We start from the raw sequence: 27,057 nt of genomic DNA, 5'->3' as shown, positions 1-27,057 counted from the left end.
ATATTAATAATAATAATAATAAAATGGCAAGATGAGTGCTCAAACGAGACCTATCAAGTACCAGAAAATCGATGAAATGGAAGTGAATCAACATTTCGTCAAAACTTTGGCACTCATTTCTATTCCCTGTAAAAGAAGACAACTAAACCGTAATGAAATTCACCAACAGATCATCGCCACTTATCAAAACACATAATTGGTATAACCGTTGCTAACAATTGGACGTATTAATTGAATGCAAGAAATTTGATGAAATGGAAGTGAATCAATATTTTGTCAAAACTTTTGCATTCATTCATATTCCCCGTAAAAGAAGACAACAAAACCGCATCATCCAATTCACCACCGGCCATCGCCATTTATACAAAAACATTGGCATAACCTTTGCTAAAAATTGGACGTATAGAATGCCAGAAATTCGACGAACAGAAGTGAATCAACATTTCATCAAAACTTTGGCACATTTTTCTATTCCATGTAAATCAAACCATGAGCATCGACATATATCACAATCAATTGTATCATATTCATCCATCATAGCACAACAACCCCTGAACACGAACATATATAGCACAGGAAATGAATAGAAACCATTTGAAATCAACCGATAAAAACATATATATAGCACAGGCAACGAACATATATAGCAAACGCAATGAATTCAAGCAACAACTGAGCAGCACTGTGTAAATGGCCGAGCCATTGTTGGTGCGGGCGGCGCGTGCGCCGACGGAAGGGTAAGTATGTGGAGATGGCCGACGCTGTCGTCCTTTGGTGCGGGCGGAGGCGCACTGGCGGAGGGCGGTGGTGGAGAGACCGACCGAGAGGAGGAGCAGCAGGGGGCGGCCGATGGCGCGCGGCATGGGGTGGAGGGGGACAGAGGGCTGCGTGCCGGGAGTGGCAGAGTGTGCGGGGGGACGCATCTGCGGCATGCGTTGTCGGTGCCGGCAGAGCGCTGTGTCTTTCGTGGGAGGGGGGATTGGGTAGCTCTGTGTGCTGTGAATTTGGGCGGGCATGGCTGGGTAGCTATCCCGGCCGGCCATGCGGACGTAATTTCACTAGTAGAAAAAGGACCTAATGTGAGACACATTAGTCCCGGTTCGATTTTGGCCCGGTACTAATGGCACCATTAGTGCCGGTTCGAACGGCTATGCATTAATGCCGGTTCGTGTTGAACCTTTAGTACCGCTTCGTGCCATGAACCGGTGCTAAAGGGGTGGTGGCAGGCTGGCGTCAGGCCGGGGCCCCATGATCACCTTTAGTACCGGTTCGTGGCACGAACCGGTACTAAAGGGCTAACCTTTAGTACCGGTTCGTGCCATGAACCGGGACTAAAGGGGTCTGACCACTAGTAGAAAAAGGGTCAAACGTGAAGCACATTAGTGCCGGTTCCAATGGCTAGCCGGGCCGCTCTCATTAGTACTGGTTCGTGGCGAACCTTTAGCACCGGTTTGTGCCACGAACCGGTACTAAAGTGAGTGGTGGCAGGATGTTGTCAGTGCGGGGCCCCTCCAGCACCTTTAGTACCAGGTCCTATCACGAACCGGTACTAAAGGTCGTCCTACATAGACCCTTCGTCCACCCGAGCTCGCTCTATTCTTCCCCTTTCCCCTCTCCTCTCTGTTCTTTTCCCTCTTCCTCTCAAGCTCATCACACATTTTGCCCAAGATTTGAAGGCCCCCATCCATTCAAATGATCACAAAGGTTAGCAACTTTTTCCTTTCATCTCTCATTGCTAGATTAGCTCGTGCAATGCTTTATATAGTGATTGATTTTTGAGTTTAGTAATTTGGGACGAATTATATATATGTTCTAGTATTTGATTTATATGCAATTTGAGGTCAAAAATAACACTTAGTTTTGCATATGTAGGTGTGGTTTACTTAGTACCTTCTAAATCTCCGTCGTAACCACCGTCGATCGCTCGCAACGTCCCGTCGCCGGCACCACTTTGTGGTGAGCCTCTTGTTCATGAAGTTTTATATAAAAAATTGATGTTTGTGTGATTTGGATATATAGTTACTCGTATAATTATCTTACCCATACGTTGTTTGTTATACATAGTGCCATGGTTTTGATATCCGTCCCCGTCGGCCCTCGTCTGGGTTATGATTCGAATGTGGTATATTCTCTTTTAAAACTATTCATTGCATTTCGTGTTTATGACAAATTATGCCCATCAAGTTGACATAGATATTTTTATGTAGGAGGTAGTTGAACCGGAAATTCCAACCGACCCTATTGTCGAGAGGTTAAATCTAGTTGAAAGAGAAAACGAGGATTTGAAGGAAAAATTGAAAAGAATTGAGGGGGAGAAGATGGCATTGGAGTTGCATGTTGCCGATGTCGTCGATGATCACAAGATTAAGATGGATAAAATGCGCTTGAAGATTAGAAAGATTAGAAAATATGCCATTCATAGTGAGGCTTGGTATCATTATGCTGTTGGATCAATTGTTACCTTAGTTGCGATCTTGATCGCATTTGTTGTTGCATTTAAATTCTTTAGCTAGAGAGTTATTTGTTTGTTGCATTTAAGTGTTGTATGATCTTTATGTATGAACTTTATGTATTGTATTAATTTGATGTTTTCGGTGCTGTGTATTGAAGATGAGCCGGCAATGGATTTACGATGACCGATGCTCTCCCGAGTTCATTAATGGCGTGCGTACTTTTCTGCTTGCGGCTGAGGCAAACAAGCGAGCGGATGGTTTTATGCATTGTCCATGTGCTGGATGTAAGAATGGTCGCAATTACTCTACGTCAAGAACCATTCACGTCCACCTGTTTGAGTCCGGTTTCATGCCCCACTATAATGTTTGGACCAAGCATGGAGAAAGAGGGGTTATGATGGAAGACAATGAAGAAGAAGAGGACGACGACACCTATCCTGGCCATGGGTTCCCTGAATACGATGATACAACAATGAGGGAAGAAGCTGAGCCGGTAATGCGGGAAGAAGCTGAGCCGGCAATGCGGGAATAAGCTGAAGAAGAGGCATCGGATGAGCCCGTTGATGATCTAGGTCGGACCATTGCCGATGCAAAGAGAAACTGCGCAAGTGATTTGGAGAAGAAGAAGTTGCAGCGCATGTTAGAGGATCACAAAAAATTGTTGTACCCGAATTGCGTAGGTGACAAGAAAAAGCTGGGCACCACACTGGAATTGCTGCAATGGAAGGCAGAGAATGGTGTATCTGACAAGGGATTTGGAAAGTTGCTGGTAATGATAAAGGATATGCTTCCAAAGGACAACAAATTGCCCGAGAGTACGTATGAAGCAAAGAAGGTTGTCTACCCTCTAGGGTTAGAGGTGCAGAAGATACATGCATGCCCTAATGATTGCATCCTCTACCGTGGTGAGTACGAGGATTTGAACGCTTGCCCGGTATGCGGTGCATTGCGCTATAAGATCAGCCGCGATGACCCTGGTGATGTCGAGGGCGAGCGCCCCAGGAAGAAGATTCCTGCCAAGGTGATGTGGTATGATCCTATAATACCACGGTTGAAACGTTTGTTCCAAAACAAAGAGCATGCCAAGGCGATTCGATGGCACAGAGAAGACTGTAAGAAAGACGAAAAGTTGAGAGTACCCGCTGACGGGTCGCAGTGGAGAAAAATCGAAAGAAAGTACGGGAAGGAGTTTGCAGATGACGCAAGGAACGTATGGTTTGGTCTAAGCGCAGATGGCATTAATCCTTTTGGGGAGCAGAGCAGCAACCATAGCACATAGCCTGTGACTCTATGTTTGTATAACCTTCCTCCTTGGTTGTGCATGAAGCGGAAGTTCATTATGATGCCAGTGCTCATCCAAGGCCCTAAGCAACCCGGCAACGACATTGATGTGTACCTAAGGCCATTACTTGAAGAACTCTTACAACTGTGGAATGGAACAGGTGTACGTGCGTGGGATGAGCACATGGGGGGAGAATTTGACCTAAAGGCGTTGCTGTTCGTGACCATCAATGATTGGCCTGCTCTCAGTCACCTTTCAGGACAGACAAACAAGGGATACCGCGCATGCACCACTGTTTGGACGATGCCGACAGTATATATTTGGCTAATTGTAAGAAGAATGTGTACCTGGGACATCGTTGATTTCTTCTGAGCAGGCATCCCGTAAGAAAGAAAGGCAAGCATTTCAAAGGTGAGGCGGATCACCGGACGAAGCCTCGCCACCGTACTGGTGCTGATGTACATGATATGGTCAAGGATTTGAAGGTGGTCTTTGGAAAGGGTCCTGGTGAACAACCTGTTTCGAATGACGCTGATGGACGCGCACCCATGTGGAAGAAGAAATCTATATTTTGGGACCTTCCCTATTGGAAAGACCTAGAGGTCCGCTCTGCAATCGACGTGATGCACGTGACGAAGAATCTTTGTGTGACCCTGCTTGGCGTGTATGGGAAGACAAAAGATACACCTGAGGCACGGGAGGACCAGCAACGTATGCACGTAAAAGACGGCATACATCAGGGTCATGCAAGCTACGCTCTTACCAAAGAAGAGAAGGAAATCTTCTTTGAATGCCTGCTTAGTATTAAGGTACCGTCTGGCTTCTCGTTGAATATAAAGGGAATAATAAACATGGCAGAGAAAAAGTTCCAGAACTAAAGTCTCATGACTGCCACGTGATTATGACGCAACTGCTTCCGGTTGCATTGAGGGGGCTTCTACCGGAAAATGTTCGATTAGCCATTGTGAAGCTATGTGCATTTCTCAATGCAATCTCTCAGAAGGTAATCGATCCAGAAATCATACCAAGGTTAGAGAATGATTTGGTGCAATGTCTTGTCAGTTTCGAGTTGGTGTTCCCACCATCCTTCTTCAACATCATGACGCACGTCCTAGTTCACCTATGTGAAGAGATTAACGTTTTGGGTCCTGTATTTCTACACAATATGTTCCCCTTTGAGAGGTTCATGGGAGTCTTAAAGAAATATGTTCATAACCGTGCTAGGCCAGAAGGAAGCATCTCCAAGGGCCATGAAAATGAGGAGGTCATTGAGTTTTGTATTGACTTTACTCCAGACCTTAAGCCGATTGGTGTTCCTGAATCGCGGCATAAGGGCAGACTGGATGGAAAAGGCACGCTAGGAGGGGAACAAATAATATGTATGGACGGACATTCTCTCACTGAAGCACACTACACAGTTCTACAGAATTCCGCCTTGGTGGCTCCGTATATGGATGAACACAAGAATTTGCTACGCTCCAAACACCCAGAGCGGTCTGATGACTGGATTACACGTGAACAAACCAGGAGTTTCGCCAGCTGGTTGCAGACACGTACCATGCATGACACCTCTATTGAAGATGACATGTACTTGTTGTCCCAGTTACCATCTTCGAATATAATGACTTTCAAAGGGTACGAGATAAATGGTAATACATTTTACACGATCGCCCAAGATAAGAAGAGCACCAACCAAAACAGTGGTGTCCGCTTTGATGCAGAAACCAAGATGGGAAAGGAAACATATTATGGTTATATACAGGGCATATGGGAACTTGACTATCGACGTGGTTTGAAGGTCCCTTTGTTTCGGTGAAAATGGGTCAATATGACACGAGGCGGGGAAACGGAAGAGCCGCAGTACGGAATGACAATAGTGGATCTCAACAATCTTGCGTATGCAGACGAACCATTAGTCCTAGCCAATGATGTGGCACAGGTTTTCTATGTGAAGGACATGTCTACCAAGCCAAGAAAAAGAAAAGATAAGGTAGAGAATGCATCGTACGATGAGCCAAAGCGGCACATAGTTCTTTCTGGGAAGACAAACATCGTGGGAGTGGATGACAAGACAGACATGTCAGAAGATTATGAAAAGTTTGATGAAATTGCTCCATTCATAGTGAATATTGACCCGAGCATCCCGTTAAATGATGAAGATTTTCCATGGTTACGGCGCAAAGGGACACACGCGAAGAAAAAGTTTCACACCCAAAGATCTGGGATGTGATCGGCTTCACTATCATCACTTTCTTCTGTGTTTCACACCCAGGACGGAATCTCTGTAATAGTTAGGGTAGTTATGTGTTTTGGCATTTGAAACACGAAGAAATTTTATGTGCAAACAAATTCTTTCATGCCTTTACTGATTTTTAAAGTCAAGTTATTCACAAACTAGTGATTCACACTAATTTCAAATAATTCAAAATTTAAACTATTCAAATTTGAAAACTACGGGCACTAACAGAAAGTTTGTAATTTTTTGTACCTAAAGCAAAAATATTCACAAAGAAACTCTAAATACACAAAAAGACAACTCAAAAATAAATAAAGCAAAAAAATAAAAAAAGCCCGCCTACTGGGCTAGAGCGGCCTGCATACGACTAGAACCCAACCTGTTGTTGGGCCAGGATGCAGGCCCGCAAAGGCCCAGTAGGCCCACAGGGCAGCACAGAACATGTAGGCCCAGTAGGCCTGCTTTGGAGAGGAGCTCGAGAGAGCTACCGCACGGGGGGTTATAAACCAATGCGGACGCCCCTCGGCTAGCGAGGTGGGACTAAACTTGCCGCACCGCACCTTGCCAGCGCACCCCCTTTAGTACCGGGTGGTGGCACCAACCGGTACTAAAGGGGGGGGGCCTTTAGTACCGGTTGGAGCCACCACCCGGTACTAAAGGGGGTGCGGTTCCCGCCGCTTGGCCTGGCCAAAACAGGCCTTTACTACCGGTTGGTGGCTCCAACCGGTACTAAAGGTCCATCCTATATAACTAAACACTTCAAAAATTTCAGTTTCTCATCTGCTTTTTCTCCTCTGCCCCGTCGCCCGCCGCCCCCGTCTCCATATCCCTCGTCGCCGCCCCGTCCCCGTCGTCGCCGCCCTGGCCCTGTCCCCGTCGTCGCCATCCCCGTCGTCGTCGCGCCCGTCGCCGTCCCCGTCGCTGCCCCCCGTTGCCTCTCGCCTCGCCGGTGAGCACACACACACACATACATTTTTTTAGTTTTTTAGTTATAGAAATAGTTATAAAAATGTTAGAAATTTTTATTTTTTATTTATAGAAATAGTTAGTTATATAGAATTGTTAGAAATGTTATAGAAATGTTAGAATTGTTAGAAATTTTTCGGTTTTTTAGTTATAGAAATAGTTATAAAAAAGTTAGAATTGTTAGGAATTTTTCTGTTTTTTAGTTATAGAAATAGTTATAAAAAAGTTAGAAATTTTTCTTTTTTTAGTTATAGAAATATTAGAAATGTTATACAAATGTTAGTTATATATATAGAAATGTTATAAATTTTTTTCTATTTTTTAGTTATAGAAATATTAGAAATGTTAGTTATATAGCATTGTTAGAAATGTTATAGGAATGTTAGTTATATAGAAATGTTAGAAATTTTAGTTATCAAAATCCAATCATTAAAAAAATGTTACTTTTTGCGGGCATATAGCTAGTATTTGTTCTCGACGATGCCCGGTCCGCATCCTCGCCGTTGACCCGTCCGCGACGACGTCCGGCTGACCCATGTCCGGGACTGGGCTCCGCCGGGCTGGCACTGGGAGGTGCTGCCTGGAGGGGCGCGCCGCTTGATGAGGAACCCGGCCACGGTCGTACCCTGATCTCGTTTGGTGGCGTTCGCGTGGGCCAGTTTCGGTGCGGAGGGAGCCGGCCCCGCCGGAGGTGGTACATCGTCGTGTCAGGGAGGAGGACGAGCACGTCCATCACTACATGGTTGCGTTAGAGGGCGGCGGGTTCTCCAATACCTGGCAGTTTCTTCAGGGATCTCACTTCAGCTATGATCCTGTGAGGGTTCCTTCTCTTTGGGTGTCCACCGCCCGCGCCGCATGATCCGACGATGTATTCGAGATTATATATTATTCAAGACGATGTATTCGAGATTATATCTATTATTCGAGACAATGTATTCGAGATTATATCTATTATTCGAGACGACATATTCGAGATTATATTCGATGATGCTTATTATGTACTATGATTGATTCAGTTTTTCCTTATTAATTGATTGCATCCATGCATTGTAATTTGAATATATTTCTTTTGGATTAGTTAAACAAAACCTATGGCGGACAATACCGGCAGAGAGGGAGAAGAGGCCCTATTCAATATCATACGCAATCCTCGCGGGCCAGATGATGATCAGAATGAAGAAGATTATGACGGCTCCGAATATCTAAACAACACCGGGGAGGGTGATATGATATTCGATCGCGACGACCGAATTGATGAAGTCATGAACTATGAACATGATGAAGAAAATGTTGATCTTGAAACAACAAAGACCGGCGAGGTATATATATTTATATAAACAGGCATCTGGTGATCATCACATGTTTTAAATGACTTGAAGATATATTGACGAATCGATCTTTCTTCTTTCAGCCATCCGGATCGAGCAAATCTTCAGGCAACAGGACGAAACGAGGCCCGAACAAAAAGTTGAAGGAGGGCGTAAAGTACAATATCGAGGCAATCAGACCTAATGGCGAACCATTAGCGCCTAAGAAGATTGCGGACAAGTTCATTCGTCGGTGCGGAGTTCTTGTGAAGGACCAACTCCCGATCTCCCTTCAAGAATGGAGAGAGCCAGCAAAGCCACGTCCAGGAGTTACTTTTGTCGACGACAGACAAAAACATTTGCTTTGGGAAACGCTCATGGAACATTTCACCCTACCAGATCATTTCACAGATGCAGATGTGGAGAAAGTCAAGGACACTGCTCTTAGGAAGATGGCGGTTGGATTCAAGAACCACAAGATTCGTGAATGGGCCAAGTACGTCAAGGGAGGAAGGAAGACTCCAGTATTCGAGGGAACACTAGAGAAGCAAAGTGCTCATTGGGACGATTTCGTGAAATTCAAGGATTCGGAATTATCTAAGTAACGGTCCAGAATAAACAAGGCCAATGCCGCAAAAAGGATAAGTTCCATAAGCTGGGGTCAGGTGGCTATGCGGTGGGAATGCCTAAGTGGGATAAGTCTGAGAAAGAGATGATGGATGCATGTGTCACTCCAGAAACATTGAGTTGGCCCCCCAGGTGCAGGACTTGGTTCTATGCGCATGGAGGGGAGTTGGACCCGAAGACAGGCAAAGTTTCGAAGAAGGCATGTCTGGACGGAGCCGAAGATAAGCTACTTGTTGCAATAGAAGAGGCTCGATCGGGGTTGTTCGAGCCCAACAAAGAGAACGACGAGCTTACGCGTGCCCTGGGAAATCCTGAACACCCGGGAAGAACACGAGGCATGGGCGCTATTCCGTGGTATGAGGGGTTTTCGGACTAGAACGCCGACTACAGAACCCGTGCGAGAAAGAAGATTGCGGAGGAGAAGAAGAGGAAGATGGAGGAGGAGCAGAGGAAGCTAGACTACAAATGCCTTCAAGGCCTAGAATCAGCGCACGCGGAGTTGGCAATCAAATTCCAGCGGCAGCAGGAGCAGATCGACTCACTTAGCCAGCAAAGGGGGTCTCAGCAGCTAGCGGATGATCCACCAATGGATAGCACCGTCCCATCCATGCCGAGAAGCAGCGTGGGTTCCGCCCCGGGCGACGCATTACTGGATAGCTACCCAGTGAATGACATCATGGAGAACACTAACTGCGAGCTACACTTCAAAATGAAGAACATATCCATGAAGGTGGCGGACGCCCTTGCTTTTACAAATCCCCCCGAGGCAACCTTCCATTGCAACCCGATTCCAGCAGGCTATGCTCGTGTCTTGGTTGATGAGGTGGTGGACCAATACTCGGGGCTAGAGCTTGAAATTCCTGGAGGTGACGATGAGCACATACTAGGAGAGGCCAACCATCGTATCATCCTATGGAGAAAGGATTGCATCATATTCCGAAGGCCACCGACACCGCGTCATCCGACTCCTCGTCGCAGTCCGCCACCGAGTCAGCAGACTCCCGCTCCTCCAAGTCCACCAACGCGTCAGGCCACTCCTCCTCCAAGTCCGGCACAGCTTCAGGCCACTCCTCCTCCAAGTCCGGCAACACGTCAGGCCACTCCTCCTCCAAGTCCGGCACAGCTTCAGGCCACTCCTCCTCCAAGTCCGGCACAGCTTCAGGCCACTCCTCCTCCTCCAACTCAGCCACGTCAGCCGTCTTCGCTGCCTCAGCAATCACGGAAGAGAGCCGCCTCAGCTATGGTGCATAGCGGTACAAGTCGAGGTAGTACTGGAGGTACAGGCGGAGGCAAGCGATTTCAATATGGTCCAAGCCTCACGCCTCTTCCGCAGAGGCCTTACGACAAGTCCGAGGAGGAAAGCGTAGCCACATCGAAGGCCGAGGTGGAAGCCCATTTTGCATCGAAACCGCCACCGCCACCAAGGGAGAAAGTGCCTGTGGAAAAGATTGACCACTTCATTCGTATGGCTAGACCACCAGCTCCCAAGCCTGTTGACACAGACTATGAGCGCCACCTCAGGAAGTTAAATCGAGCACGTCTACAGAAAGAGGCGAGCTCGAGCTCGAGCAAATCAGCTGGCAAAAGGAGAGGTAAAACCGTTCCCCAGCTGGGAGAACAGGCGGCGCAATCAATCCCCCCGCTTGTTGTGCCAACAACACATGAGAGTAGCCGCGCCCAATATTATTGTGGGCAAACCGTTAACGTTCCCGGGGTGGGCGATGTGGTAATAACCGAGGAGCATATTGCGCAGGCTGAATCGATCGGGATCACTGTTGGACAGCTCCTTGATATCGAGCCCATGTCTCCGACTAGAGAGGAGGAAATAAAACGGAAATATGCCCGGGGCCAACCTTTGGTCGAGCCAGAGGAGGTCAATAAGCTCCCTACGAGAATGTATGAATTGCATCAATGGTACATGTGCATTACCAAGATTTCCAATCGAGAGTCCCTCATGGTGAATGTCAAGAAGGATCATTACTACCATGAGAAAGCTGCGACCGTTGAGTATTCAGAACTATTTCAGCTATATAATCAAGACGCACTCGACAAATCTATCGTCAGTTGCTATTGTCTGTAAGTGATTTCTTTCTGTAATTTAAGTCTCAAGCTAGCTGTAGTGATCATTTTGATCAATCATTACCTGTAATTATCCTCACTATATTCTTTTCTGTGGTATTATGCAGGATGAAGATTTATGAAATGAAAAAAGGTGGACGCTATGGCATTGGGTTCATTGACCCAAATACCATTAATGAATACACATGGAAAATAGATCCATATCACGAAAAATGTGTAGAGGAAAGCATGCTACAGTTCTTCAAGGAACTCAAATACAATGAAGATATACTACTTCCTTACAACTTCCAGTGAGTCACACTGTCTTGTACTACAAATTCTGTTTTTCCCTACTAGCTATAGCTACATGTTTTTGCTTACATATGCCCGCTTAATTAAGACATGCAAACGCGTGTGCATGCAGATTTCACTGGATCTTGTTAATCATTAAAGTTGATGAAGGAACAGTTGAAGTACTAGACTCACTACTTAAGGAAGCAAGTGACTACACCATCGTGAAGGGGATAGTCAACAGGTAATTTCAATCATTATTAACTATATCTCGGCCTATTTAATTAGTTCGTCATTTCCTGATAACAACTATTTAATAACTCATTTATTCATTTTCTTTGTCGGCGGGCAGGGCTTGGGCAAAGTTCATCAGGGCCACTCCAGGCGCATGGAAACAAAATCTGAAATGGTATCGACCAAAGGTAAGTAATTAAGTAGTACTAGCTAGCTGTCATCTCTTTAATTATCATGCTTGATTAATTATTATCTGATCAAATTCCATTCTCGTAAAGGCCCTGAAGCAGGCGCCAGGGAATGATCGATGTGCATACTACGTTTGCGAGAACATTCGCATGATGGCGTCCGAAAGGAGCAAATCTCAAAGACAGAAGTGGGTACGATATCGATTATCAGAACACTATTCACAATTTTTACAACATTATCGATATCTAGTCACACAACTAATACACATGCATATTGATCTCCTTAACAGTTCAAAGAGGTGCGGGACAAGCTCCTAGCACAGGACCGCATAGAAGCAATTCAAGAGGAAATAGCGGGATTTTTGCTCGACCAGGTCATAGATCTCAAAGGAGAATACTATTACCCGCTACCGCCCTCATGAACCACTTCCAATTGTTATCGTGCTCCGAAGGCACCAATTAGCTAGGCTAATGCCACTGGCTCCGAAGGCACCAATTAGGAAAAATTGTATATATATATATATATATATATATATATATATATATATGTGTGTGTGTGTGTGTGTGTGTGTGTGTGTGTGTGTGTGTGTGTGTGTGAGACATTCGATGATATATATATATAATGATCGGTTCTACTAGAAATTCTATTTATATATATGCATAACGTGTACAATATGTAGTATCGTAAAATACCAGCAAACGAAAAAGAATTAGATGGAAAACACAAAATTAAATGAAAAAGAAATCATAAACCCAACCCCCCCCCCCAACATTTTAATACCGGTTGGTGACACCAACTGGTACTAAAGGGCTCCCTGCCCCCGAAGCTGGCTCGTGCCACGTGGTTGCCCTTTAGCACCGGTTCATGCTGAATAGGTACTAAAGGGAGGGCCTTTAGTGCCTATATTTTAGCGCCGGTTACCAAACTGGCACTAAAGGGCCTTACGAACCGGTGCTATTGCCCGGTTCTACACTAGTGGACCTATAGTCCCGGTTGGAGACACAAACCGGAACTATATGGCAATTTCCAAACTCTACCCCCCCCCCTTATCGCCATTTCATTTTTGAAAAAAACAAAAGAAAATGATAAAAACTTCAGGAAATAAAATCCTTCAGGAGGTAGTTATATTACTACACCTACTAGTTATGAAAATTTGAAAACTTAAATTTCAACATGTTTTGCAAAAAGTGTAGGGAAAATGTAAAACGGCTATAACTTTTGCATACGATGTCGGAAAAAACGTATAATATATCAAAAATTCAGCATGAAAATCCGCATCCGATTTTGACGGCCTACGGCCTGTTTGCAATTTTTTAGAATCCTCAAATTTCAAAAGGAAAAAAGATATGCTCAAATTTCAGTTTTTTTTAATTTTGGTCAAACTACTTATTCAAGAAGTATTAATGTTACTACATAATTATTCAAGAATATTAGTGTTACTAAATAATTATTTCAATTTTTTGAATTTTAGTCAAATCTGGTCAAACTATGGTCAAACTGTGGTCAAACTATGGTCAAACTTATTCAAAAAATATTAGTGTTATTAAATAATTACTGTTTTTTTAGAATAATAGTTTCAAACTCAAATGGTGAAACGGGTGACCTAATGCTCAAGCTAAACTGCTGAGGGTTAATAGGATTGACAGCTTACATTTGTCAGGAAAACAACAAATGCAGACTTGGAAAGTAGGGGGAATAGAACTCCGAAGTTAAGCGTGCTCAGGCTGGGGGAGTGAGAGGATGGGTGACCGACCGGAAAGTTAGACGATTTGGAATGAGTGATCCACACTTGAGCAGTTAAGAGGGGTAATTAGAGACTAAATCATCAAATAATTCAATTCAGAAAATTGAAAATCGAAAAAAAATAAAAAAAATCAAAATTTTCAAAAAAAATTCGAAAAAGAAACCTTTAGTACCGGTTGGTAACACCAACCGGTACTAAAGGTCCCCCATGCCACGGCACGGGCTCACGCCATCGTGGTGGGCCTTTAGTGGCGGTTCGTGCCGAACCGGTACTAAAGGGGGGGGGGCCTTTAGTGCCCACACTTTAATGCCGGTTACAGAACCGGCACTAAAGGCCCTTACGAACCGGTTTAATGCTCCATTTTCTACTAGTGTTTTCGTCAACTCCCGCGCTGAAATTTGAAAATTTAGTACCAGTGGCGGGTGACGAGGGCTGCCTGCCACAAGTACTTTAACCTAACACTAGCGAGCAACGTCGAGGACCTGCCATAGCTGTGTTCTGTAAAAAGTGGAAATGCAACAAGGTTAACTAGTGGCAGCAGCTAAACGCCGCCCGCCACTGCTTGGTCTTCTATCTGTGGTGGGCACTTGTCGGTGCTCGTCATGGATGAGTTCCGCAAAGAAGTCCCACCCTGCAGGTAATAACCGTGGCGAGCCGCGAGCGCCGCCCGCCATAGTTAAGCCATTAGTTGTGGCGGGCATGCTTGCTTTTAAAAATAATTGTGGCGGGTGCCCTGCCGTGCCCGCCACTAATTTGTCATCTCCTATAAGCCTTTTCCTAGTAGTGTATGTTGCCACGATAATCTAAACTCCTTCATCAAGTTGATAGGAGTAGGCACAGTTGTTGGCAAGATAGTTGCATGCATTATCCTGATGATGTAGAGGCCAAGAGTATTCCTAGCAGGTTGGTGAAGCATAATCCTCGCGTGAGGGAATGATATAGGCTTGGTGGGTTCTCCTCCAAGCAGTATCCGAGAATTATTGCAGTAGGATAGTGGCTAGGAGGATTTGAAAGGCATTATGGAATTAAGATTTCCCAGGTTTAGCCAAGGCTTAGCTCAGGACCCCACTACTCGCCGAACCCGTGACCTCAAGGTTATGAGCCTCGTGAGCTATCAAACTGCTCTACTCCGCTTTGGAGTACCAGAAACTGGTGGACAAAAAAGGCTTGAATACAAGCCTCTAACATGTCTAGACAAATAGAATACTTCTTTTATACAGAATGGAGCGGGTAGCGGGAATCGAACCCGCATCATTAGCTTGGAAGGCTAGGGGTTATAGTCGAAGTTGGTTGATAGGACACGCCTGCTAACTACTCAGAGCATCTCCAACAGGCGCACAAAAATTTCGCGCGCTAAAATAATTTTAGCGCGTCACTGTAGCATTTTTAGCGTGCCGGACCCAACATTTTTTTATTAGATGCCCAAAAACACGTGTCAAAAAACACACAGTGCAAATTGTGAAGTGCGCGCAACCAGGCACCCCAAATTTGCACATTCCGGTAGCAGTTTTTAGCGCATGCCCAAACCATTTTTGCGCGTGAACTATTTTACAACTTCTGCTGAAGCTGTCCGGCGCCCAAAAATCTGAATTTTAGTCCGCGGAGCAGTTTTTGTGCGCATGTTGGAGATGCTTTCCCTGGCCTCCCGTCTCTGCTGGTTATGGCTCGTTCCTGCCTCAGCCTCGCCCACATCTGGAGCCTCGCTGCCGCCTGTTCCTTCTCCAAGGAAATACAAATTTAGGCAACTTGCCAATAGCTGCTCCGTTTTATTATTACACCATGTTACACCATTTGTAAGCCTACATGCCACCTAAGTAAGCTCCTATGACACTTGCGCATACATAATACGTACATGTAGATGTCTGCTATATGCGAGCTAGCCGTGCACGCTGGGGAAGTTCCTCCTCTTCAACGCAACGGCGAACCCGTTCTTCATGTGGAGTATGATGGACAGCTTCGGCTCCACGACATGCCCCGGCACGGCCTCAACGGCGAAGTTCCACAGCACGGCGGCTGCGACGACCTTCATCTGCGTGAAGGCCACCTCCTTGCCGAGGCAGGTCCTGGGACCGGCGTTGAAGGCCATGAACTTGTATGACGGTTCGTACCTCAGTTTTCCGTCGTCGGCAAGCCACCTCTCTGGCCTCAACTCCATGCAGTCCATGCCCCACACGCCCTCCATCCTCCCCATGGAGTAGGAGTAGATAAGTATCTTGTCGCCGGCCTTCATCTCGTGGCCGCTCGGGAGCACGTCACCGGCCGCTGCGGCCTTGTGCTGGAAGGGCACGGGCGGGTAAAGCCTCAGGCACTCGCACAGTGCTGCGTGCAGGTACACTATGTTGCTCAGCTCGCCCACGTCGAACACCACCATGTCGTTGGCGGTGGCCAGCATCTTTGTGGCCGCGATCGGCGCCAGCTCGTCCAGGATCCTCTGCTCCACGCGTGGATTCTTGCATAGGAGGTAGAAGAACCACGACAGCGCCGTACCGGTGGTGTCCCGGCCGGCGAGCAGGAGGTTCACTGCGGTGTCACGCAAGAACTCGTCGCTCGCGTCACCGTTGCTTATAAAGGACGACAGCATGTCGGAGGATTCGCTGACGCTCTCGCCGCAGAGGTTGTGCTCGGATTTGCGTTTGGCGATCATGTCCGCGGCGAACTGGTCTATGGTCCTACGAGCCACGGCCATCTTCTTCTCTGGGCCGAGCTCATACCGGTACATGAGCCTCCAGCACGCCGGTGGGATGATGTGTCGGAGGATGACCGTCGCCAGGACGTCGTCCATGGCGCGCGCGAAGGGCACAACGGGGAGGCCGATCTGCAAGCAGCCGGGGTCCACCCCGAAGACAAGGTTGCAGGTCATGTCGAATGTCAGCCTCAGGAACACGTCGTGCAGGTCACAGCGGGCGCCGATGTCAGCAGCGTGCGAGAGGAAAGGAAGGAGGCTCTTCTCGACCTTGTCGCGGCTGCACCGTGCCGAGAAGACGCGGAAACGGGGGCCGGCCATGAGGAGCTGCGACTTGGCACGCTGCCGCTGCCAGGACTCGCCGTCGGCGTTGAAGATGCCATTGCCCAGGACGTCGAAGATCTGGCCGAACTCCTCGCCCTTTGGGTAGTTGAGGAAGTTGGACGTGAAGATGTGACGCACATTGGACGGGTCGCAGGTGACGAAGTACCGGACGCCGGTAAGCCCCGCGTGAGCTGGGAAGTTGTAGCGCGTGCCGGCGAGGACGACGGTGGCCCAGTCGTGGTAATCCGGTCGCCTGAGGTCAGCGATCATGCCGAAAAGATGGCCCAGTAGCGGCCATTCGGTCGGCTCCTCCTTGCATGTTTTCTTGGACTGGAGATGACGGTAGTACAAGACGAAGCAGCAAAGGAGAGAGAGGACTCCTACGAACCAATCCATGGTGTAGTGGAGAAGTTTGGATGCAGTGCACCTTGGGAAGGGATTGCTCGTGTATTCAACTATTCATCAAGTACTTATATCACATGCTTAAGTCGTACTGCCAACATTCGGCGGTGTATTCAACAAATTGCATTCGAATTTTACAGAATCGATATCGTACACGCACCCATGCTGGTGACATGCTATTCCCAGCCAGCCACACACTGCATGACTATCGCGAGAAAGAAAAGTCGGTGACGCACGAACACGTGGGTGGATTGCAGAGCACACTCTTTGGATGAGTGGCTCATAGGGTTTCGGGAGAAAAAAAGTTGATTTCAACTTCAAATTGCCATGTTGCAAACTTAATTCGTAGTGAGAAATTCCAAGAACCGGAAAGCATGTAGGAAGAGAATGAAACAACAGAGATATTCCGCCAATAGTTTTCAATCAACGAATATAACCATAATGTAATTATGACCCAGATATCCAGTGAACGTCAAATTTTAGGCATGACAAAATGAATGTTTTCCATGGCAACTTGTGTACGCTGAGGATGGCAAGATTAGTTGATGAGCATGACAAATCCACCTGAGTTTATTTGTTGTTAGAAAGTTACTGTGCTTGCAAACTAAAATTTTCATCATCACCCCATTATATAATGCCATGGAAAACATTCAATTTGCTATGTCTAAAAATCTGACAACAAAGTTTTAGCCTTTCTCTATAACTATAAATGTAGTTCATGATTTTTCTCATCAGTTTGTAAATTTGCTTCTTCACATCTAAATTTTGTGATATTTATTTGTAAACAGCAAAGAGGAAGAGCAGTATAGCTAGTTGTATATCTCTCTCATTTGTGCCAGGACCAAGGGATTCCGGAATTTGAACATGGATCCACAAGGCACTAGCCACTAAGGGCCCGTTCGGAAGCTCTCCTGCTCCCAGCTTCCCGAAATAGCTCCAAGAAGCCAGCCGAGTGATCCAGCTTCAAGAAGCCCGCTCCTGGAGAACAATCAGCCCGTAGTGCAAATTTCTGGAGCAGCGATCGCACAGCTTCGCAAAAACAAGAAGCGGGAGTTGCTATAAATTACGTGGGAATGCCATCCCGAAATGCTACAGCCTATCCAGCGAATCGTTTTTCTATCGCTAAAGCCCCACACGAACCGTTTTCTGTCAGCGAACAGTTTTCCTATCGCTACAGCCCACCAAGTCGGCAGCCGAACGCTCGCCCAGCTCCAGCAAGAAGCTGGCTCGTTTGGGAAGCTAGAGAGCTTCCGAACGGGCCCTAAGAAATGAGGCCCCGTTCGCTTCGTAGGTTCTGCAAAGGAATTTTGGAGGAACATTGTTCACACAGGTTTATTTTCCTTCGTAATGTTTGAAACATGCACATTAATCATGAGGAAACTAGCTTCTTTGGTGCTGATTCCTGAGCAATTCCAAGGCCAACTCCACCGCGCGATCCCAAACGGATGTTCGTTTTGTACGGATTATGTCCGTTTGGATAGGGTGATGGGGTCGTGTCCGGACCTGTCCTGGGATGCGGTGGCCGTGCGCCCAGCACGCGGCCGCATCCCGGCCGCATCCTATCCGCGTACATTTTTCTTTGTAAGTCCTTAATTTTTTTCATTATTTATTTTTGGTACATGAAAAATACATCATCACATTTTGACTAGTAAAGCAAGACAAAAAAAACAATAACCACAAGAATACATTTTAGAAGATACCTAACTTCCATAACTGCTCCCTTGAGTTGGGTTAAGGCCTTCTCGATGCACTCATTGTTGATCTGTGAAGGAGGCTCGATCTGGCATCCTCCTTTCTTCTTCAAGCCAGAAGTAGATGTTGCTTCCTCACACCTAGTGTCGTGTCTAGTCTCTAATCTAGCAACAAGTGCACCTCTCATTTACAGCCTCTATGCTAGCTAAAAGTGCACGAACATGTACTAAATTTCACTCTATCAATATATCGATGTACTCTTCTTCCCAATACCAAAACTTGCATCCATGCTACACAATAAAATTTGAAGTTAGCACAACTAGTCAAATCTAGAGCACAAACCGAAGCTAAAAAGAGCACATACCCCATCGTTTAAGCACTTGATGAACACCCATCCGGGATGTTCCGGCGTTGTAGACACGCGACGCACGACCATCCTTGGGCAGTGGTCGCACTTAATGAGTGGCAACGGTGCGCCCACAAGCTTTTGGGTAAGCACCGAGCCCGGCCGATCGCCATTCGTGTATCTGTCGGCGGACCACCAACGGTGCAGATCCGAGCGGCTAGAGGAGGAGCCACTGCCTGCATGTGGCCTTGCGGCCCTGCCATGGCCTTCCGGCGAGGTGCCCGGCCAGTCCATGACGCGGCCCGGTCTCCCACAGCCGGGCGAGCTCAAGACCGACCGGATCCGTCCCAAATCCGGCCGGTGGGTGCGCAAACCAGATGGGCGTGGTTGAGTAGCTTGGCGGCGTCGAGGGGAAGGGGCTGGGCGAGCGCGCGCCCGAACTGCACGGCTGCAATGGCGGCGGCGGCGGCAGCAGCGATGGGAAGAGTGCAGGGGGGTGGCCTGAGGGAGGGAGGGGGCGGATAGAAAAAGGCCCACCGTGTGTCATCGACGGGCGTGCCAGGGGAGGACACGCGCAGACGGCCCGCACGTTCGCGTGGTGTCTGTTTCACTCCAAAAACGACGCAAATTTGTGCCACGGATGGGTCGAAAGCGGACACAAAACAGACAAAAATTCGTTTGCTCCCGCGCGCTGGGTCGTCTGATTTGTTCGTTTTATCTCAAATAGACGAAAACGGACATGATAAGATGGCGCGATGGAGTTGGCCTAACATCCGCGTAAAGCTCATTTTCTCGCGGAAGACCGAGGCGAGGCGCTCTGGCAGTCGCTGTTAGAACCAGAGGGATTAAAAAACTAGAACGCATGTACGGTGAGGTGAGAGAGTTGGAGGTAAAGCTGCCTTGTTTAGCCCGTGTAACTAATTTTAAAAAGCCTGTAGACTACTGTTCACCAAGTGCTTTCCAATGGTCACCGAACGCCCATTCTGACAACTTTCGTGTGTTTGTTTCTTCCGGCGTTTCACACATACATTGCTTCTCCGTTCCTATATTTTCTCTCATTCCTGTGTTTCGTATCCCCACGAACCAAACGAGTCCAAGAAGACGGAAACAAGGCCTGACCTGATGACAACTCATTGAGACGGCGCAGAGGCATGTGGCTAATTTGTTCGCATTCGCTAGTAGCAGTGTAGCACAGCTCCGTGAAAATTTAGTGACCTTCATGAAATATTCGAATAGGATAGTGGCACCACCATGATTTTCCGTTAATTAATCCGAAGGTTTTATTTTTGAAAAAAATCACATATATTTCATTAGACAAACGTATTACAAAGAGTACACATGTAGTCATCACAGAAGACATATATAGTTGTCTTGCAATATTGCATAAAAGACTTCACAAGAAGTAAAACTAGAATTTAACTTCGACAAAATCTTTTTCACGCCCAAATGTCGCCCACCATCGTCCTCCTCCACCGCCGAGGCAACATTGAAAAAAGAGGAGAACCGCCTTCATACCAAGATCTAGAGGAGCACCTTTGCATACAACACTTTTCGAGCCGACGAACCGTACCGCCGCAAGCGATGAGACCAAGACTTTATGGCATGTCGGCCGGTGTTCTTCCCCGTGTCCGGTAGATCCCAGCGTCTTCAACTTCATTCAACGAGATCGAAGAAGAGGATCGCCACTGCATTCCGCCATCCACGCGCCCCGTTGCAAGACACCAAACGCAACCGCAACAGCCCGCACCAATGACACCCGAGAGAGTGTGGCGCGCCGACCATCAGACACAGATCTTACCGAATCTGAAGACCAGTAAGAAGACCAAGCCACATGCTCCCCTACGCCGTCCATTGGAGCGCCACCGGGATAAAGAAAAAGCAGAAGCAAATTATTTTGATGTGGCGCCGTCCACATCATTGATGTAGCACCTCTAAAAACAAACTATGCCTATCCTATACCCCTACAGGACAGAAACAGCCAAGGTCCCCGCCCGCTCCCACCGCTGGAGCGGCAGACAGAGACGGATGAGGACTCAGCATCGCCAGCGATGTTGAGGAAAGCAGGAGCGTCGCCTCCTGTATCGCCTCTCTAGAGCGGTTCCAGATGTGAACAGTTGAGAGCGAAGCGGTATTTTCATTAATCCAAAGATTATATAAGCGGATCTATCACTTGTTCGTACATATCTCCTTGCAAATCTACCGCATCAGGTGCAACTGACAAGTGGGACAAGGTTGTTCTTGTAAGAGTTTATTTCTTTTCATATTTGGCCTTCAGACTAAAAATCTCCAACCGACGAGTTGAAGTGTCACTAGTAGAAAAGGGGGCTTTGGTCCAGGCCGGGTAAGCCCATTAGTCCCGGTTCAGTCTAGAATCGGGACCAATGGATGCATTTATCCCGGTTCATGCGGCTAAGGCATTAGTCCCGGTTCACCTGGGCCCTTTAGTCCCGGTTCGTGCCACCAACCGGGACTAAAGGGTGCGATGCCCGTTAGTCCCGGTTGGTGGCACCAACCGGTACTAAAGGTTAGACCTTTAGTCCCGGTTGGTGCCACCAACCGGGACTAATGGGCTTTGAGGCATTAGTACCGGTTCATGGCACGAACCGGTACTAAAGGTCCCATTTTCAAACTCCCCCCCCCCCCCCCCCCCCCGGACCGCCTTTTCAGTTTTAGAAAAAACAAAAGAAAATGATGGAAATGTCAAAAAAATAAAATAAAATAAGTTTCCCATGTGATATGTGGTCTAGTTGTTGGGAAATTTTACAAATATTAATTTCGACTTTATTTACAAAATCTCTCTGGAATTTGTAAAATGGGCATAACTTTTGCATACGAACTCGGATTAAAAAGTTTTTTATATGAAAAATCATCTACTCGAAAACGGCCTGTTTGCAAATTTGTAGAATCCTCAAATTCCAAAAAGAAAAAAAGTTATGCTCAAATTTCAGCTTTTTTAAATTTTCATTAAATATGGTCAAAATATGGTCAAACTACTTATTCAAGAAGTATTAGTGTTACTAAATAATTATTAAAGGCCCTTTAGTACCGAACCTTTATGGTCAAACTATTTTTTCAAACTGTGTTTTATTAAATAATTATTCAAGAATATTAGTGTTATTAAATAATTATTTTACTAAATAATTATTTCAGGGTATTAGTACCGACCCTTTAGTCCCGGTTCAGGAACCGGGACTAAAGGCCCTTACAAACCGGGACAACAGGCCCTTTTTTCTACCAGTGTGTGTTGAGTTATTGCTTGAAGCAAGAGGCCATATATTTTCGCCTAGTTTTCTTGCGGATTGATATGACCTTATGCCATTAATTTAAAAGAAAGTTCCCTGAAAATTTAAAAGAAAGTTGGCTTTCTTGTACTGCTTGCACATTGAAGCCTAAGACTAGTCACAATGGGTTGTAACTTAGACTAGTAACATGCATATGTTACTAGTCTATGTTACTATCTTTATAGTGGGGAGTAACATATACTTCTTCCGTTTCTTTTTACTCCGCATATAAGATTTGGTCAAAGTCAAACTATACAAAGTTTGACCAAATTTATATAAAAAAATATAAACATCTACAATACTAAAACTATATAGTATGAAAATACGTTTCATGGTGCATCTGATAATACTGATTTTATATTGTGAATGTTTATATTTTTTAATATAAAGTTCGTCAAACTCTACAAAGCTTGACTTTGACTAAACCTTATATGCGGACTAAAAAAAACGAAGGGAGTATGTGGTGTCATGCAACACTTCATTTATTAGGTTGTAGACTCGTCTTGTCTTGAGATGTGTGATGTTATGTTACCACATGCACCTCATTCCTCATTAATTACTTGCCACATTATTTGTTTTGTCTGAAGATATGTGATGTTATCATCTATATTACTCCCACTATGGATAGTCTAAAAATGTACTGGAGGAGACGGTAGATGTGGCAGAGGTGGATAGAGTTTTTGAGCAGGTTGTTTGCCAATAGTTGAGCATTGCTTTCAATGCCTAAACAGTTTTCGGGGAGCCAGTGGAGCAATTGGCTACGCAATCTCGAGCGATTGACAGTGGTATATATGCATGATATTTTACATCTAACATTCAGTAACGTTGTTTTCGAAAGCGGTTGGCTCGTCAATCTTGAGCTATGGCACTGGTACTTTTGTGAGCGTGACAATACAATACGTATTCTTACGGACTCTCCACGGCACCTACCGTACGTACGTTAACAGCTTATTGGGCTGGTGGTACTTGGCACTATGATCTGGAGCTTTCATACTTTTGCGTGTGTCCTTCTTGTGTCATCTTTTTTTCAAGAAGCTTTCAATCTATTCGTTCTAAATTATCACAGTACAAAGAATATCAAAAAATTACAACCATTTTCATGGATCATCTAGTAACGACGACTACAAGCATTGAAACAAGTCGATGCACGCCGCCGTCATCACCCCTTCTTCACCGAAGCCAGACAAACCTTTTGTAGTACAAAATCAGAAAGTCGTCGTTCTATGGCTCCATATGACCAGCGCACCAGAGCAGCAACCATCGCCGATGAAAAAAGGCGTAGATTGAAAGGATTAAACCTATAAACACCCAAACTAAGACAAATGAAGACCGGGTCTAAAAAGATCCACCAAAGACCAGCATAGACCGAACCCCGCAAGATTCGACGGAGGCACACCTCCACACGCCCTCCGACGAACGTAGACCCACCATCAGGACGAGGATAGAACACGGGAGACATAATTCCTACTGAGGGATATAGCCGCAGGCACACAACCCCAACCAAGTCGCTTAACCTAACAAGAACGAGAACATGTGTCATCCTGGGAAAGCCTGGGATTTTCCTGTGGGGGAGGAAAGAGAGTGCTGGCTAACGCCTTCCTGTGTCATCGTGCAACATAGCTTCATCCTTCTAGCACAAGCTGGTATGTTTTTTTTTGTATGTACATTTCAAGTGTCTCTTATAAAACAATCTTGTAATTTGTGTCACTGTGCTAGACCTACAAAGAAATACAAAATTCTATTTAACCTTCCAAATTAATACTCTCTCTCCCCCTGATTTTAAGTGAGGTGGGCCCAAACTTCCTAACTCATACTCTCTCTCCCCCGTGATTTTACGCGGGGTGGGCGTCCTCATCCCCCTATTTCCAATCACAATCCTTCACATCAGTTTGGACATAAATTTTTTAAGTAAACCTTTATAGATGTAGCATTACTCATTTAGCCGAGACATATATTCATTACTGTAAAAACATTCGCCTTGTTATTTGAATTTTTTTTTCTTTTCATGGAGACAAATCTATATTTTTATGGATGCAATCCTCTAGTCCGTGGAAATAGTATCATAATGATTTGGAAGCAAACTATATATCAATGGAAGCAAGGCATCTACAAAAGCACATTCTGATTTCTTTGGATTCGGATTCCAAATTCCATGGAAGCAAATGCTCATTTCTTGGGATGCAAACTCCTATTTATTCGGATGCAGATACCAGATTCCTTGGAAGAATTTCCATTTTATTTTGTTTTAAAGAGTCTATAACAATGGTAAAAAAATGTTTGATGGAAGCAAGAAATTGTAATGTTGGAATAAGGCGCCTGCATTGTGCTTGGATGGCGCAAAATAAATTGTCACGTTGGATCAAATCTCAACAAATCTCAACAATCTCCAGTTGATATGAATTGGTAGCCAGTAGAAGCAAAATGAAATGGTATGACTTACTGTTACTAGACCTTTGTGTACTTCCTATCTTGAAAACTGACCCATAGCATGCATCCGATGTGCACACGGTTTGCCAGATGCACCATTTTCCCTATGCAGATTTCGAAACACGAAGGAAGCAGTAAGAAGGCAATTAGTGCTATTGACGTGATTTTCTGGAATCGCGCTTCACATGCCACAAGCAGCTGTTGCACTTGAATTCCGACCCGAAAAGTCACCATGAGCGAACGCAAGAAAACAGTTAGACTATTCACAGACTCACAGCGGGAAATAACCTGTAACATGAATATGTTACTAGTCTATGTTACCACTTCCACAGTGGATAGTAACATATGTGTTGTGCCATGCATCACTTCATTTATTATGTTGTAGACTCATCTTTTCTTGATATGTGTAATGTTTACAGTGCCTACCTATGTTACCACATGCCTCTTTTTCTTTATTAATTAAATGCCACATCATCTATTTTGCCTACATAAATATGATGTTACCACTTATGTTACTCCCACCATGGGTAGTCTTAGTTGTTATTACGTTCAAAACCTCTTGTCCATCTTCAATCTTTACTGTTCTAATGTCCCCTTAATAATCTGGATGAGAGTGCTCCTACAGCGTGATATGAAAAACATGGGCTACGCTATTGGGCAACATGAATAATATTCTGTGGAGTAGTTGAGAAGTCGGCATGCAAGGTCTCATACGTAGTACAACTATCGTCGCACATCTACTATTGCAGAATTCTTTTATCCGGATGCCCCGTTAGCCTATGACGTTGCATATTCCTCGGATGGTATGAATGTTGTTATGGAAGATTCGGTGTGCAGAGAAACGTTCTTTGAGATTAGGTCGAAGGACAAGGCGCAGTTGACGCTTGGACAGTTGAAGACTTTTCGAAAATATTTAGAAGCACTAGTACAACACTACAGAGTACATCATGTGCCTTGTATAAATATCTCACCCCCTTACGGTTGCATCCTGGTCTCATGAAGGTAAACTACGCTACCAGCAACAACATGAGTTTGCGGTCTCATCTCAAGCGCCTCAACTTGTTGTACAATCGCACTGCCTACAACCTCGTCCTTCCAATTGTTACCACAACCACACTCGGAGCTAGCGCCCTAAAAAAAGTTGCACCATGGCTTACCGCTGCGCTCGGCATTGTGCCCCAACCTAGTGTTATTTGTCCTATCCATATACTCTTTGTCGTTGTTCTACTGATCATCATGGCTACCGTCTACCTTTCACTCCATCGTAGAGCTGTATACCTTGTTGACTATGCTTGCTTTCGGCCAAGCTCCAACTTAAGATTAACAAAGGCAACATTCCTCGAGCATGCGCGTCTCTCACCTTTGTTCGATGATTCTACAGTTAACTTCATTGCTACTATTCTTGAGCGCTCGGGCATGAGCGATCATACATGTGCCCCACCTGTGCATCATTATATACATCCGTATTGTGGGCTTGATGAAGCACGCGCCGAAGTAGAGTTGGTCGTCTTCTCTATCATCGATGACCTTATGGCTAAGACACACATCAACTGCGGTGCGATTGGTGCTCTTATCACGAACTGCGGTGCATTTAGCCCGGTACCATCCATGGCTGACATGATTGTGAACAGATACAAGTTGCGAGGTGATCTTCGTGTCATCAACCTCTCTGGGATGGCGTGCTCTGCAGCGGTGACCTCAGTGGGGCTCGCAAGCAACATGTTGCAGGTCATGCCTTGGGGGTCGCATGTGTTGGTGGTGTCGACGGAGACCATTGGGCCATCTTACTATGGAGGAAATAAGCGCTCCATGCAGTTGGTTAACATCTTGTTCCGCATAGGCGGTGCTGCAAAGTTGTTGTCGACTTCTAGATCCATGGCTCGGTTTAGGCTTGGGCATTTCACGCGGACGATCACAGCGGCAAACAACGTTGCTTACCAGTGTGTTTATCAAGAGGAAGATGACAAGGGCAACCTAGGGATTGCTCTCTCTAAAGATCTTATGGATGTCGCTAAGGATGCACTCAAGGCCAATATAATGACAACCGGGCCTCTTGTCCTACCGGCATCAGAGCTTCTCAAGATTTTGTTCTTCTATGTGGCGAAAAAAGTGCTCCGTTGGAGGACGATCAGGCCATACATCTCTAACTTTTCCGTTGCATTTGAGCATTTCTGCATCCATGTTGGTGGACCAGCAGTTATCACCTCAGTACAACATGGTCTTAATCTATCAGACAAGCATGTTGAGCCATCAAAGATGACTCTGCATCGTTTTGGAAACCAGTCGACCTCATCGGTGTGGTATGAGTTATCATACATCGAGGCCAAAGGCTGGATGAAAAAGGGAAACAGGGTGTGGATGATCGGATTTGGTGCAGGGTACGAGTGCAACACTGTTGGGTGGGTGTGTATACAACCATCTTCAGGTATGGATGGACCCTGGGTTAGCTGCATCCATCATTACCCGGTGGACGTCTCCAAGAATGGTTAAATACATAGGAGTAATTTGGTCTACT

The 27,057-nt window shown here is 45.8% G+C and overlaps 1 protein-coding gene and 1 pseudogene across 2 annotated transcripts; one reads left to right on the top strand and one right to left on the bottom strand.

The window, feature by feature from the left end:
- Nucleotides 1-14,600: 14,600 nt before the first annotated feature.
- LOC147958059 (noroxomaritidine synthase 3-like) lies at nucleotides 14,601-16,851 on the bottom strand. 2 transcript variants are annotated; one of them, XM_087536447.1, is made up of 2 exons: nucleotides 16,341-16,851; nucleotides 14,601-16,202 (listed from the first exon to the last, which is right to left on the bottom strand). In XM_087536447.1, the coding sequence occupies exons 1-2, from the start codon at nucleotides 16,788-16,790 to the stop codon at nucleotides 15,264-15,266; spliced, it is 1,389 nt and encodes a 462-aa protein (XP_087392573.1). In that variant the 5' UTR covers nucleotides 16,791-16,851; the 3' UTR covers nucleotides 14,601-15,263. The 2 variants fall into 2 exon arrangements, with proteins under 2 accessions (XP_087392573.1, XP_087392572.1); XM_087536446.1 differs by having other exon boundaries at nucleotides 14,607-16,850.
- Nucleotides 16,852-25,538: 8,687 nt separating this feature from the next.
- LOC125531220 (3-ketoacyl-CoA synthase 5 pseudogene) lies at nucleotides 25,539-27,032 on the top strand (annotated as a pseudogene).
- Nucleotides 27,033-27,057: the final 25 nt, after the last annotated feature.

The sequence above is a fragment of the Triticum urartu genome, chromosome 7A, assembly GCF_056163025.1.
Source record: "Triticum urartu cultivar PI428250 chromosome 7A, HENAU_Tu73, whole genome shotgun sequence".
NCBI classification, from domain to species: Eukaryota; Viridiplantae; Streptophyta; class Magnoliopsida; order Poales; family Poaceae; genus Triticum; species Triticum urartu.
This window is presented reverse-complemented; position numbering and strand designations above follow the sequence as displayed.

Excerpts from the sequence above, each read along its gene's own strand:
- LOC147958059 (XM_087536446.1), bottom strand. The coding sequence starts at position 16,790 with ATGGATTGGTTCGTAGGAGTCCTCTCTCTCCTTTGCTGCTTCGTCTTG.